The sequence below is a fragment of the Anarhichas minor genome, unplaced genomic scaffold (assembly GCF_050575085.1).
Source record: "Anarhichas minor isolate MPS153535 unplaced genomic scaffold, ASM5057508v1 ptg000148l, whole genome shotgun sequence".
Taxonomy (NCBI): domain Eukaryota; kingdom Metazoa; phylum Chordata; class Actinopteri; order Perciformes; family Anarhichadidae; genus Anarhichas; species Anarhichas minor.
The window spans coordinates 73,889-88,027 of NW_027466594.1; the positions used below are offsets into that span (position 1 = coordinate 73,889).

At 46.0% G+C, this 14,139-nt stretch overlaps 1 protein-coding gene across 2 annotated transcripts in view; it reads right to left on the reverse strand.

Annotated features, from left to right (window-relative positions):
• LOC142943638 (piezo-type mechanosensitive ion channel component 2-like) overlaps nucleotides 1-14,139 on the reverse strand; it is a 36,453-nt gene that overhangs the window by 5,365 nt on the left and 16,949 nt on the right. For both annotated transcript variants that reach the window (XM_076085272.1, XM_076085271.1), the window contains 24 exons: nucleotides 13,544-13,744; nucleotides 13,267-13,471; nucleotides 12,865-12,966; nucleotides 12,609-12,786; nucleotides 12,450-12,536; nucleotides 11,382-11,538; nucleotides 11,167-11,263; nucleotides 10,911-11,076; nucleotides 10,734-10,823; nucleotides 10,123-10,211; nucleotides 9,981-10,046; nucleotides 9,792-9,895; nucleotides 4,273-4,390; nucleotides 3,804-3,884; nucleotides 3,560-3,726; nucleotides 2,711-3,471; nucleotides 2,364-2,615; nucleotides 2,169-2,270; nucleotides 1,943-2,099; nucleotides 1,672-1,854; nucleotides 1,227-1,392; nucleotides 537-636; nucleotides 224-371; nucleotides 7-94 (listed from right to left, as the gene is read on the reverse strand). In XM_076085272.1, the coding sequence (XP_075941387.1) occupies nucleotides 7-94; nucleotides 224-371; nucleotides 537-636; nucleotides 1,227-1,392; nucleotides 1,672-1,854; nucleotides 1,943-2,099; nucleotides 2,169-2,270; nucleotides 2,364-2,615; nucleotides 2,711-3,471; nucleotides 3,560-3,726; nucleotides 3,804-3,884; nucleotides 4,273-4,390; nucleotides 9,792-9,895; nucleotides 9,981-10,046; nucleotides 10,123-10,211; nucleotides 10,734-10,823; nucleotides 10,911-11,076; nucleotides 11,167-11,263; nucleotides 11,382-11,538; nucleotides 12,450-12,536; nucleotides 12,609-12,786; nucleotides 12,865-12,966; nucleotides 13,267-13,471; nucleotides 13,544-13,744 (3,865 nt within the window). The remainder of the gene's footprint in view (nucleotides 1-6; nucleotides 95-223; nucleotides 372-536; nucleotides 637-1,226; nucleotides 1,393-1,671; nucleotides 1,855-1,942; nucleotides 2,100-2,168; nucleotides 2,271-2,363; nucleotides 2,616-2,710; nucleotides 3,472-3,559; nucleotides 3,727-3,803; nucleotides 3,885-4,272; nucleotides 4,391-9,791; nucleotides 9,896-9,980; nucleotides 10,047-10,122; nucleotides 10,212-10,733; nucleotides 10,824-10,910; nucleotides 11,077-11,166; nucleotides 11,264-11,381; nucleotides 11,539-12,449; nucleotides 12,537-12,608; nucleotides 12,787-12,864; nucleotides 12,967-13,266; nucleotides 13,472-13,543; nucleotides 13,745-14,139) is intronic.

A 14,139-nucleotide genomic window follows, 5' to 3' on the forward strand; every position in this document is an offset into this window, starting at 1 on the left:
ACGTACCGAACTGGATCAGAACCATCACCAAGAACGCTTCAGGAACCTGGTCCTCTGAGAGGGAGGAAGTGATGTCAGCAGCCGCAGAGTGTTTCTGGGAAATAACAGAGTAAAACAATGAAGAATAAAACAATAAACATGAATAAAACAATGAAGTTAAGAAGATGAAATAGAATAAAAACAGAGTGAACATGATGGGATGCATCAGTGAATGAAACTTTACTCCAAAGGCCCAGAAGCCGAAGACGATGATGATGAAGTCGACGGTGTCGGCGAGGAACATGAGGACGTAAACGTCGGTGACGGCGCTGTATTCTGGTTGGACGAGAGCTCTGAAGAAGTGAAGGACGGGACGGTAGAGAGACAAACACCTGAAAGAGAGAGAGAAGTATTTAGATGAGTTTCTCCTTATTTTCATCCTCCAATTATTTTTATTTTTGGATCGTATTCATATAAATCCATTGATCATAGAATCTGCTGAGTAATAAATGAGACTTGATGTCACTGGTCACTGGTTAGCTGGAGCGTTAGCATACCTGCTAACAGAGTACTCCTTGGCTCTGATGGAGAGCTCCCTGAGTTTCTCCAGCAGCAGATCAAACCTGCCGGGCTGCTGAGCTCTGGAGCTCAAACTGCCTGAAAGCACACGGAGAGGAACATGTCAACAGTACTTATATACATACTATTATGAATGTATTTGTACTTGAACCGGTGACCTATCAGTTAACAAGTCAAGTCCCTATGAACTGAGCTACAGGCCACCTTGTATCTGATGTTTTAAGTTAATCCTTTATTTGCAAATAATACCTCTAAAGGAAAATAAACGCACTGAGCATGCTCAGAAACTGCAATCGTTTGGAGTTATTTATTCACTCTCGAGTGGACAGAGATATTTTTGGAAAACAAAGAATTTGTCGAGCTTAAGAAACTTTAATCAGCCACTTTCAGTCTGAACCCGAAGCTCATGAACCAGAGCTGAGGGATCGAGATGATCCAACAGGATCACATCGTCTGCATAGAGACGCACTCAGTCTGGACCAGGTTAGTGCTATTAGTGCTGGACCAAGACCCGTTATCAGTGCTATTAGTGCTGGACCAGGACCCGTTATCAGTGCTATTAGTGCTGGACCAGGACCCATTATTAGTGCTGGACCAGGACCCGTTATCCGTGCTCGTCCCTTTATCGTGAGATGGTAGCCTTTAAGTTCAGGTGTGTCAGGTTCTACCTGCAGGAGAGCGCAGCTGGCTGGAGCCGGAATTCGTCCGTCTCCGGCCTCGACGCCGCCGCACGGTGCCGGTGAGCTCGGTCGGATCGACGGAGGCGGAGTCTGCCTGGTTATCATGGTGATGGACGGCGTCAGTCTCTGTGGTCTGGTCCCAGAGTCCGTGACACTGTGGAGGGTAAAGTTTATAATTTAGAGCTTCTTACCTTAAATATGACTCAGTGTTCTATAATTTAGAGCTTTATACCTTAAATATGACTGTGTTCTATAATTTAGAGCTTTATACCTTAAATATGACTGTGTTCTATAATTTAGAGCTCGTTACCTTAAATATGACTCAGTGTTCTTTAATTTAGAGCTTTTTACCTTAAATATGACTCAGTGTTCTATAATTTAGAGCTTTTTACCTTAAATATGACTCAGTGTTCTATAATTTAGAGCTTTTTACCTTGAGTATGGCTCTGTGGTAAAACAAAGCGAGCAGCTGCAGGAGGTCATAGAGGACATAGCCTTCCTTCTTCTCCACCCCCAGGATGTTTGGGGGATGGAACGGTTTGGAGCGATCCACCTCCAGCTTCTGGTTGAACGGAAAGAAACCGAACTGGAAGAAATACTTGATGACGATGGTGACCTGAGGACACAGACAGGTGGATATACTGAATGTTAAAACACCGACCTGTCGACCGGTGAATGAACATTTTAAATAAAGTTGTGAGAACCTCGGTGTAGATGATGGCTGTCATCCAGAAGGTCTTACTGGGCCGAGGGACAGACAGCGTCGCCCACAGAAACACCAGAACAGGAAGTACCAACGTCAGACAGCTGGCGGACACCATGTGGTTCAACACGATGACCAGGTAGCACACCGTCTCCGACCTGACAGAGGGAGCATCTTAGCAACAGCAGAGGGATATCTGAAGGACTCACCTGTAGGTCGGAGCTCACCTGGCTGCCAGGATGTTGTAGAGGGCGTAGCACATCTGGAGCAGCTGGTGCTGGTCGCCGTAGAAACGGTCCGACGCCTCCAGCTCCTCGTCGTAGAAAGTCCTAAAAAAACACGGGAGCGAAGCAGAGATGGTGTGAAACCTCAAGCAGGGTCACAAGTGTGGAGGATCTCAGGTGACTCACCTGTGAACTCACCTGCTCCGCAGCAGCTCGCTGGCCGTCAGCTCCTGAGCGCGAGACGCCGCCGCCGGACAGGAAGTGGAGGCCGAGTCAGACAGGAAGTCACTCTGCCGCCGCTTCCTGAATCCCTCCCCAGCCTCCTCCTCTTCCTCCTCCTCCTCATGCAGATCCAGCCCCAGAGCAAGGCTGTAGGAAGGGGGGAGGAGGAGGGAGCAGCAGGAGGTGGGGGAGGAGGCGCTGGTGTGAGTCGGCTTTGATTCTTCAGTTCTGTTCAAACAGACACACAGAAATAATAAAAGAGAGGGAAACATCTACAGGAACAATTATCTTGATCATGTTTCTCCTCCTCCAGGAGGACCCACCTCATCGGTTCTTCCTCTGAAGACGAGGAGGACCATGAAGACTGGACTCTCTCCATCCGGGTCAGTTTGGGTCGCCTTCTTTGGTTGATTGAAGTCACCGGGCCTACTGAGTAATCTTCCACTGTTACTCTCTCTGGTTCAAGTCCTGAGGATGGAGGCTCTGCTGAAACTGGTTCACCTGGACCATCTCCTCCAGATACTGGTTCTTCTTCTGGTTCACCTAGTCCATCTCCTCCAGATACTGGTTCTTCTGGTTCACCTAGTCCATCTCCTCCAGATACTGGTTCTGCTTCTAGTTCACCTGGATACTCAGCTCTAGATACTGGTTCTGCTTCACCTGGACTATCTGCTCCAGATACGGGTTCTGTTTCTGGTTCACTTGGACCATCTGCTAGAGATACTGGTTCTTCTTCTGGTTCACCTGGACCATCTCCTCCTGATACTGGTTCTGCTTCTGGTTCACCTGAACCATCTCCTCCTGATACTGGTTCTGGTTCACCTGAACCATCTCCTCCTGATATTGGTTCTGGTTCAAGTGGAGCTCCTCCTGATAGTGGTCCTGATTCTGGTTTATCTGGATTACTATCTGGTTCCTCATCAGTATCAGGACTTACTGCCTCTTCTTCTTCCTCCCTTCTGGTCTCTGCTGAGGCCTGCCGCTCAGCCTCATGGGTACTGTAGTTCAGACCTGACTCTCTGGAGGCCTTCATCATCTGTTCTTGGTAGTAAACGTGGATCGCCTCTCTGGTGGGAACATTACCCTGAACAAACAATCAAATAACAAACAAATCAACTCGACTCCTCCATCTTTGTTGTAGTTCCACCAGCTGTAGTCCTTAGAATGTGTACCTGCTTGGCCTGCTGCGTTAGCATGCGGCGCTCGATGCGGAGGACGGTGGAGATGTCGATGTGCTCCTGACACAGACCGCTGAGCCAGGCAGTCAGAGAGTCCAGCAAAGCCGACAGCAGAACCCAACAGAACCGCAACGTGCTGGAGAACCGACGCAGGACGGTGTCTGAAACACACAACGTAGAGTTACAGGATCCAGACAGGAAGTGATGTCAGAGTGGAGCCTCTTCAGACTCCTCCTACCTGGTCCCTCCTCTTTCTCCTCCTCCTCCTCCTCCTCCTCTCCATCCTCCTCCGTGTCCTCCGTCACTTCTATTCCTCCGGCTGCAGGAGAGGAGGAGCAGTTAGTATGTCTTCTTCTGTGGTTTATTTACTGCATCACATTATTTTCTCAGGTCTTCTTGTTCCTGACGTTACTTTACTAATATAAAATATAATAATATAATATTATACTAATATATAATATAATAATATAATACTAATATATAATATAATAATATTATATAATACTGATATACTAATATAATAATATAATAATATAATAATATATAATATAATAATATATAATATAATAATACAATACTTTATGGAGGCAATTATTGAAAACACCTTTAATGTAAATCTGAGTCTGTCCTCTTCTCCTCCTCACCTCCTCTCTCCTCCTCCTCACCTCCTCTCTTCTCCTCCTCACCTCCTCTCTCCTCCTCCTCACCTCTCTTCTCCTCCTTCCTGCTCTTTCGATCAGAGGAGTTCTTCTTCCACAGTTTCTCTTGGTTGTTGCGAACTCTCATTGCTGTTCTGGAGTCTGTGATCCAGGCGTGATACACAAACTGAGAGACAGACAGGCAGACAGAGAGACAGACAAGGGAATGAAACCAACCTGGAGTCCTTTGAAGAGGTATTCCCACTGTTGAAAGCTGAGATGGATGCCAAGAGGGGCAGTGTCCCCTCTGACAGTGAAGACGATGAGAACCCAGTAGAGAACCTCACCACCCTGTCCATCTCTGCCCCTCCCACACCTGCCAGCTCCACCAACAAGCTGAAAGAGAATATGGCCCTGCTGGAGCTGGACTTTGCTGAATTCAAAGAGCTGACCCAGGCCAGACTGTCTGACCCCCCAGACAACACTCTGCAACAGCTTAAAGAGGAGCTCCAGCAGCTCAGGAGAGACAACCAGGCCTTGGCATCTGACCTCAGAGGAAGTCTAGAGACACTCAAACAGGACAACAGTGTGCTCCGTGCTCAATTAGCCAAAGTGAAGGAGGATGCTGAGAATAGAGAACGGAGCTTCACCAGACAAGTCAAACACCTGACGGACCAACTCTCATCCGTCCCAACAAAGACAAATACAGAGACACAAACTCTCCCTGCCAGTGTCCCAAACCCCTGCCTTGTCCCTGTCCCACCCCCTCTGCTCTACACTCAACCCAACAACACCCTGGCACCTCCTGATACATCTACACAGCCAGCTACCAACAGCCAGCTCTGCCCAGCTCAGCTTTCCTCCACTCAGCCTGAAGAGCAAGCCCCACAAGTGGTCCTGTTGACTGACTCTAATGGGAAATTCCTGGACACAAACAAGCTTTTTCCTGGTAAAAAAGTGCTTTCTAAACGCTGCAGCACCACAGGCCAGGCAATGAAGCTGTTGAAAAAGGAGACTTTCAGAATTCCCTGACACCCGCATTGTGATCTCCACCTTGCTGCCTAGGACAGACACCCCTCCCCATGTCATCCATGACATAAATATGGAGATCAGAAGAGGATGTGCCCCCTTACCCAATGTCCACCTGGCCTTCCACCCAACCGTTGGCACCTGGGACCTCTATGATGGACTCCATCTACACAAAGAAAGGATGGGGATATTTGCAAAGACCCTTAAAGACACGGCTCTGGGACACAATCCTTCCACCCCCTCCGTTACTAGGAGCTTTAGAGACCATCCCAGACCTCCCAGACCGCCCAGATCTCCCAGAACTCCACCCCCCCCCCACCACCACCCCAGTATGAGGCAGAACCAGAGGAGGCTACCTTCCCCCTCCTCGGCCCCTGCCCTCCAACCCCTTTTACAATATCAGCAGCAGAGATATGCAACAGCACCTGCCCCCTACCCTCCTCCTTACCCACAGCAGCAGAGATATGCAGCAGCAGCACCTGCCCCTTATCCCCCTCCCCACATACTGAGAACACCTTCCCACTTGAATAACAGAACAACATGGAAATATATTGTTAATCAATAGTGGTAATAACAGCAATAGTAGTAGTCAGTATAGTGGTAATATTAGTGCCCCCATGAAATCTATCAAAATTATTATTATTATCAGTATTGTACATGTATAAATCGTGGTAGGTGTTCTTTATATTTGTCTCACTATACAGGTTAATTTTGATTGTTTTTTCTAAATGCGCTCATTTCATATAAGCTGCTGGAACATTCAAGGTCTCCACTCCTCAACCTTTGAACTGAAAAGTGGAAACCCTGAATTCATGAAATCTATCAAAGACGTTGATATAATTGTGTTAACAGAAACATGGTGTCAAAATGATTTACTCACTCACTGTCCTCCAGGATATAATGAAGTCATGGTGCCCTCTATCAAATTTAAAAACATACGCAAGGGCAGAACATCGGGGGGGATTTTGGTGTGGTATAAAGGAGACCTTTGCCATAAGATCTCACCAGTAAAACAGTAAATCACACATCTGGTTAAGGTTACACCAAACTCTGGGCATAACTGATAGGGATCTATATCTCTGTGCTATCTATATACCCCCAGTGGATTCTCCTTATTATGAAGAAGACATTTTTGAAACTCTTCATTCAGAAATCGCCTGTTTCCAGGCCCAGGGAAACGTGCTTCTAACTGGAGATCTAAATGGACGAACAGGAATTGAACCTGATGTCATCGACCCACAGGGCAACAACCATGTGTTTGGTCAAACTCCCTTATTTACCACACCAACCATCACCCACCGGAACAACCTGGACTCTGGAATAAATAAAAGTGGCAAGGAGATCGTGCATCTCTGCCGGGCCTTAGGCCTGTACATAGTTAACGGTAGGTTCAGAGGGGACTCTTTAGGAAGATTCACATACTCCTCAGCTCTTGGATCTAGTGTAGTAGACTATGCAATCACTGACATGGACCCCTCCACTATCAGTGCATTCACTGTCAGACAACAAGCCCCCCTCTCAGACCACAACCAAATAAATCTGTTCTTTAAACTCTCAGGTCAAATGAATGACATAAAAAAAGAACCCAGTAAGCTGTTTAAATTAAATGCTACTTACCGATGGGCCCCAGACAGTGGAGACAAATTCATCATGGCCTTGAACTCACCTGATCTGATAGATGACATATCAATATATGACCAACAACAATATATCCACACCAGAGACGGTGTAAACAAGGCCATTGATGATATCAATATGATATTTCACAAGGCAGCTATTAAAGCTGACCTTATAAAACAAACACGGAAGCCTGTAAAAAGGCAAAACACGGAAAAATGGTTTGATCAAGAATGCAAGAGCATCAGAAAAGACCTGAGAAAAATAGCAAATGAAAAACATCGCCAACCAAACAACCCAGCCCTACGCATTAGGTACAATGAAATTTTAAACATGTATAAATGTACAATTAGGAACAAAAAACTAAATTATACCCACATGAAACTTGAAGATATTGAGAACGCCATTGATCAAAATCAATTCTGGGATATGTTGAACAAATTCAACACAAAGCAGCCACAGGCATTACCCATCCAAGATGGTGACATCTGGAGAGCACATTTTGAACATTTGTACAAAGATATACCAATAAATCAAACTAACTCAGACCAATATATTACAAAAGAAAAACTCCAAACATTAGAAGAAATAATTAAAGACAACCAGAACCCCCTTGATTTCCCAATGACTTGGGAAGAACTGAGCACACAGACAAAGTGTCTCCGGCCAAGGAAAGCTTGTGTTCCAGACAGCATCAAAAATGAGATGCTCAAATGCAGCACCCCAGAGATGCAGGGTGCAGTGTTGAAGTTGTTCAACATCATATTACAGTCAGGGTGTTTTCCTGACTCCTGGAGCAAAGGGCTCATTTCACCCATTCATAAGAGTGGAGACAAGTCAGACCCTAGTAACTACCGGGGCATCTGTGTCAGCAGCTGTCTCGGTAAATTATTCTGTAGTATTCTCAATAAAAGAATACTACATTTCCTTGACGAACACTCCATCTTGAGTAAAAATCAAATTGGCTTCCTCCCAAAACACCGGACCACCGACCATGTATATACCCTTCATACTTTAATTAACAAACATGTCCACCAAACAAAAAATGGTAAAATATTTGCTTGTTTTATTGATTTCAAGAAAGCCTTCGATTCTATTTGGCATGAAGGGCTCTACTACAGACTCCTACAGTGTGGGATAGGGGGCAAAGTATATGATCTGGTTAAATCAATGTATTTGGAAAATAGATGTGCTGTTAAAATTGGAGACAAACAAACTGAATCCTTCACCCAGAAAAGAGGTGTTCGTCAGGGTTGCAACTTAAGTCCGACCCTATTTAATATATATATAAATGAACTTGCTGTTGAGTTGGATCAATGTGCTGCTCCTGGGCTCTCCCTCCTAGATAGAGAGGTGAAGTGTCTGCTTAATGCCGATGACCTGGTTCTACTGTCTCCTACTGAACCAGGACTACAGCAACAGCTGGACATAGTGCAACAGTTCTGTCACAACTGGGCCCTGGCAGTAAACATGAAGAAAACCAATGTCATGATTTTCCAAAAACGCCCCAGATGTCAGGAGAACAAATACCAGTTTACCATAAACACCAACATGACACATTTTACACGTACACAGAAACACACCAACAAATGCATGTAGAGCAGAACTAGGCCGATACCCACTGATCACTAACATTCTAAAGAGAGCACTCACATTCTTCAATCACCTTAAATCCAGCCCCCCAGACACCCTCCACTCCAAAGCCCTCCGAACCCAAGAGCTGAGCCCAGAGAAGAGTCCCCTATGTCAGCTGGTGCTGAGACTAGCTGCCTCCTCTCAGACACACGGGGACCAGTCTCTCAACAACACTGCTCTCCAAACACCAACCAGAGTAAAACACATCATGGCGAGATGTAAAGAAGCCTATCTGGAGCACTGGAGAGAGGAAACTGGGGGCCAAAGCAGACTGGAATGTTATCTGGCCCTAGAGAGAGACTATGAATTGGCAGAGTATCTCTCTACAGTCAGAGATATAAAGCAGAGACAGAACCTCACCAAGTACAGGCTCAGTGACCACAAACTGGACTGGAGATTGAAACAGGACGACACAAAACATCATGGCAACCAAGAGAGAATAGAACATGTGGTCACTGTGGGACCGGTGAGGTTGAGACGGAGATGCACTTCCTCCTAAAATGCAAAACATTCCATAAAATTAGGAACATCTACCTAAACAAATTTGACTCTGTGATTTCAGATTTTAAAAAATCGAGCGATATCTCAAAATTAAAAGTCCTCCTAGGAGAAGGAGAGAGGGCAGACCTTGCTGCCCAGTATGTACTAACATGCCACAACCTGAGGGACAGCAGGTGACGCTTTGGCGATGCCGTCTCTGGGCGTTCATGCCAACGGAGCAGATCTGAGTTTTGGGTTGAATTGGGAGAGAGACGGAGAGAGAGAGAGATCTATCTATCCATGGATCTCTCTCTCTCACTTCGCTCCTCCCTTTGCTTCGGTGTCAGAGAGCTGCGGTGGTCTACAGGTAACGTGGGAGCAATGGGGGCTCTGTCTCACACCACTTTTGAGATGTTGTATTAATATTATTGTTATATTGATATTGTTGTGTATTGATGTTATTGTATGTTAAATTTTTTGATGCTTTGGCAATACTGTTTTTAAACTTTCATGTCAATAAAGCAAATTTGAATTTGAATTTGAATTTGAATTTGAGAGAGAGACAGAGAGACAGACAGATAGAGACAGAGAGACAGACAGAGAGAGATGGACAGACAGACAGACAGCGAGACAGACAGATAGAGAGAGAGACAGACAGATAGAGAGAGAGACAGATAGAGAGAGAGACAGATAGAGAGACAGAGAGACAGAGAGACAGAGAGAGAGACAGACAGATAGAGAGAGAGACAGAGAGACAGACAGCATGTTTTCATGAGTTTGACTCTTCCTCATAACTTTGTATTATATCAGATCTTTATCAGACTCACCTGGAAGGCTGATTTCTCAGGTAGCTCCTCCTCCTTCTTCTCCTCCTCCTCCTCCTCTTCCTCACTGTCTGTCTCAAACAGGTAGTAGTCACCGCTCCTCATCACTGCAGGCAGACAGACGGGTCAGACAGACGGGTACACAATGACTCTTGACAGGTGAGTGATGATGTCAGAGGTCATGTGACTCACTGGAGGCGTGGTTTACCCAGGGTCTCCACCACTTATTGTGACTCCGCCCCTTCCTGTTCTCCTGATCTACAAACAGACACTCGCGTCAGTTCGTTGTGTGACTGACAGTCGTTACCATGACAATGGATATCTGTTTACAAACCGTCGGGATGGAAGCTGTCTTGGGTCAAACTCAACATCTTCTCTTTTCCCCTGCGGAACTTCTTCTGTCGGGATTTAATTCTTTCCATCCTGAAGGACACAGAGAGAGAAAGACAGGAAGTAGATCACAATGTTTCGACTCTGACTCGTCTCAGTGTTTCGACTTTGACTCGTCTCAGTGTTTCGACTCGTCTCAGTGTTTCGACTCTGACTCGTCTCAGTGTTTCGACTTTGACTCATCTCAGTGTTTCGACTTTGACTCGTCTGTGTTTCGACTCTGACTCGTCTCAGTGTTTCGACTCTGACTCGTCTCAGTGTTTCAACTTTGACTCGTCTCAGTGTTTCGACTCTGACTTGTCTCAGTGTTTCGACTCTGACTCGTCTCAGTGTTTCGACTCTGACTCGTCTGTGTTGCGACTTTGACTCGTCTCAGGGTTTTTACTTTGACTCGTCTCAGGGTTTCAACTTTGACTCGTCTCAGTGTTTCGACTTTGACTCGTCTCCGTGTTTCGACTCGTCTCAGTGTTTCGACTCTGACTCGTCTCAGTGCTTTGACTCTTCTCCGTGTTTTGACTGTGACTCGTCTCAGTGTTTTGACTCAGCGTGTCTTACTGTCTCTTCAGAAGGTCCATGGACGTCTTTTCCACCTCCAGTCTCGCTCTGACAGCTTTCACTGTGGACGCCTCAAAGAGCTCTGCCCCCCTGCAACACACACAGACACATTAACATGATGTGCCTCTGTGTGTGTGTGTGTGTGTGTTAATGTGTGTTTATGGTGTGATTGTGTACCTGGAGGCCAGTAATTGTGTATTTTGAAGGTCCAGGACCACATACAGGAAATAGTGACTCCTGAAGACTCTCCTCTGAAGCAACAGGAAACAGAAACAGACGCCATCCCAGATGATTCCGGCCTCGTCACTCGGCAACTCACACTGCTTACTGCTCTGCTGCTCCGCTGCAGGAAGTGATGCATACATAAGCAACACACAGACAGACAGGCAGACAGACAGGTAGACAGACAGACAGGTAGACCTAGCTGACTTACGTTTTGTGTATCCTTTGATGGTGCAGGCCAGACTGAAGAGCTGAATCAGCCAACAGTGATTCAACACCAACGACTTGATGAAACCACAGGCCAGGATCTGACCACAGACAGGCAGAGAGACAGACAGGTGGAGACAGGAAGACAGTTTAGGTTCACGACCATGTGGCTCTGAGTACTTTAATAAAGACCAGCATGATGATGATGATGCATCTTACCGACAAAATGTTCTTCATGGTGATGACGAACACGTTGTAGCCAATCAGACAATCCCAATACACCAGGATAGATTTGACTGGTTTCAGCAGCAGATCTCCGCCCACCAACAGGAAGTAGAAACACGCCACCAGGTAACCCATACAGAAGATACTGATCCTGGAACAGGAAGTAGAAACAAGTCAAGAGGTAACCCATACAGAAGATACTGATCCTGGAACAGGAAGTAGAAATAGCTCAAGGGGAAACCCATGCAAGAGATGCTGATTCTGGAACAGGAAGTAGAAGAAGATACTGATCCTGGAACAGGAAGTAGAAGAAGATACTGATCCTGGAACAGGAAGTAGAAACAAGTCAAGAGGTAACACATACAAGAGATGCTGATCCTGGAACAGGAAGTAGAAGAAGATACTGATCCTGGAACAGGAAGTAGAAACAAGTCAAGAGGTAACCCATACAAGAGATGCTGATCCTGGAACAGGAGGCAGAAGAAGATACTGATCCTGGAACAGGAGGTAGAAGAAGATACTGATCCTGGAACAGGAAGTCGAAGAAGATACTGACCCTTGAACAGGAAGTAGAATAGTGTCGGGCGACTGTGGATAAGTGGGGAGCAGGGCCGTCCTTCAATCAGAGGATCGGCGGTTCGATCCCCGGCTCCGCTAGTCGTGTCCTTCAGCAAGACAATTAACCCCAAAATTGCTCCTGTAGCTGTGCTTACGGTGTAGAAATGTGATAGAATCTGAATTGTAAGTCGTTTTGGATAAAAGCGTCTGCTAAATGACTGTCATGTAATCTAATGATACTGATCCTGGAACAGGAAGTAGAAACAAGTCAAGAGGTAAGTGCTGGAGTCTGAGCTAAAGGAGTTTCTGGTGAACCTGCATGCCAGCAAACGTTTCGTCTAATAACTTTATAGAAATAGCCAATCTTCATGCTGATAGTCTCATTTACTGATGTAGGTCATATAAATGCATCAGTATTAAACTGAGACTGGTCCAGAACCAGTAAAAAGTTTAATGGTGAATATTCAGGTTTAACTTCAGGTAGCTGTGGCTCCGCCCACTCACCTGGTCGTCCCAGTGATGAAGATGATGGTGAGGACAAACCAAAACATGTAGCTGAAGATGATCAGCTTCATCATGTCCAGGTAAGACCTGCACACACAGATGGCACAGGTCAGACAGAGAGACAGACAGACAGACAGGAGGAGAATGAGGAGGGTTTACCTGCACAGCATGAAGTCAGGGCCTGTGTTGAGACGGAGTCGCCTGATTGGATCGGACACCTGTCCGTCATCCTCGTCCAGTTCACAGTTGTCTCCCGCGAGGATCTGAACTGACGACAGGAGCTCCTCCTCAAACACCTGCAGCTGCAGAGACGCTCCGAGGAGGAGCAGGAAATCATCTGAAAGATCAGGAAACATGATGATGATGATGATGATGATGATGATGATGATGATGACGATGATGATGATGATCTTACAGAGGAGGAAGACTGGGTTCGGTGGTGTCAGGTGATCAGGGAGGAAGAGCCACTTCACCACGTTGGAGTCCATGTTGGAAGACGGAGGTCTCCAGAGATAATCTGTAAACAAAACAAATATCAAACAAGTTTGTGTTTCATAAAAAAAAGGGTTTCATCCTAAATGTTTTGATTCAGCCATTAAAAAGAAAATCTTAAGCCTAGTTTAGCATAACGGCTTGAAGCAGAGGGAAACTGTTAGTACACCCTGAAACACCTTGAATACCTGTTGCTGCTGTGAGGTCAGAACTCACTACTCGGCGATCCGAACGCAGCTAATGTTAGGCTAGCTTAGCATAAAGACATGTTTTTTAAACTGTGAAGTGAATAATCCCAACATCTTGTCTGCAGGGGAGTTTGTACCTTTACAGGCAGCCGGAGGGAACCCAATGCACAGCATGTACTGGAAGCACAACAGCCCTGACAGGAAGTAGCAGTACTTGGGCCACACTGAGGCGATGTGCTTCCTGTTGCGCTTTGATAGGACGCCAATGAGGCCAAAGGCGTGGCCTACGGCAAACAGATCCATCCGCTGACCAATCACGTTCACGGCCAACAGGAAGCAGGTCTGAGGAAGAGCATGGGAATGTTTTTAAACAGGAAGACATTAGCTTATTGCTAACCTCAGTGTGTGTCTCACCTCCAGGCCAAACTTGTAGAAGAAGTAGTTGAGGAAGTACTTGATACAGCTTAGCACGCTGTCGTCCAGGTGATGCCTGGTGATGTCATGAAACAGCGTTTTGGTAGGGGGCGGGACTTCGTTACGGCGGAGACGGTAGAGCTCCTGGTGTCTGTAAACTGTCACCTCGAAGGCTAACAGCGCTAGCATCATCAGGTTATACTGTAGAGACAGGTTAGCATGATGCTAAGTTATCAGCGCTAACATCATCAGGTTATACTGTAGAGACAAGTTAGCATGATGCTAAGTTATCAGCGCTAACATCATCAGGTTATACTGTAGAGACAGGTTAGCATGATGCTAAGTTATCAGCGCTAACATCATCAGGTTATACTGTAGAGACAGGTTAGCATGATACTATGTCATCAGACCCAACATCATCAGGTTATACTGTAGAGACAGGTTAGCATGATGCTATGTTATCAGAGCTAACATCATCAGGTTATACTGTAGAGACAAGTTAGCATGATGCTAAGTTATCAGCGCTAACATCATCAGGTTATACTGTAGAGACAGGTTAGCATGATACTATGTCATCAGACCCAACATCATCAGGT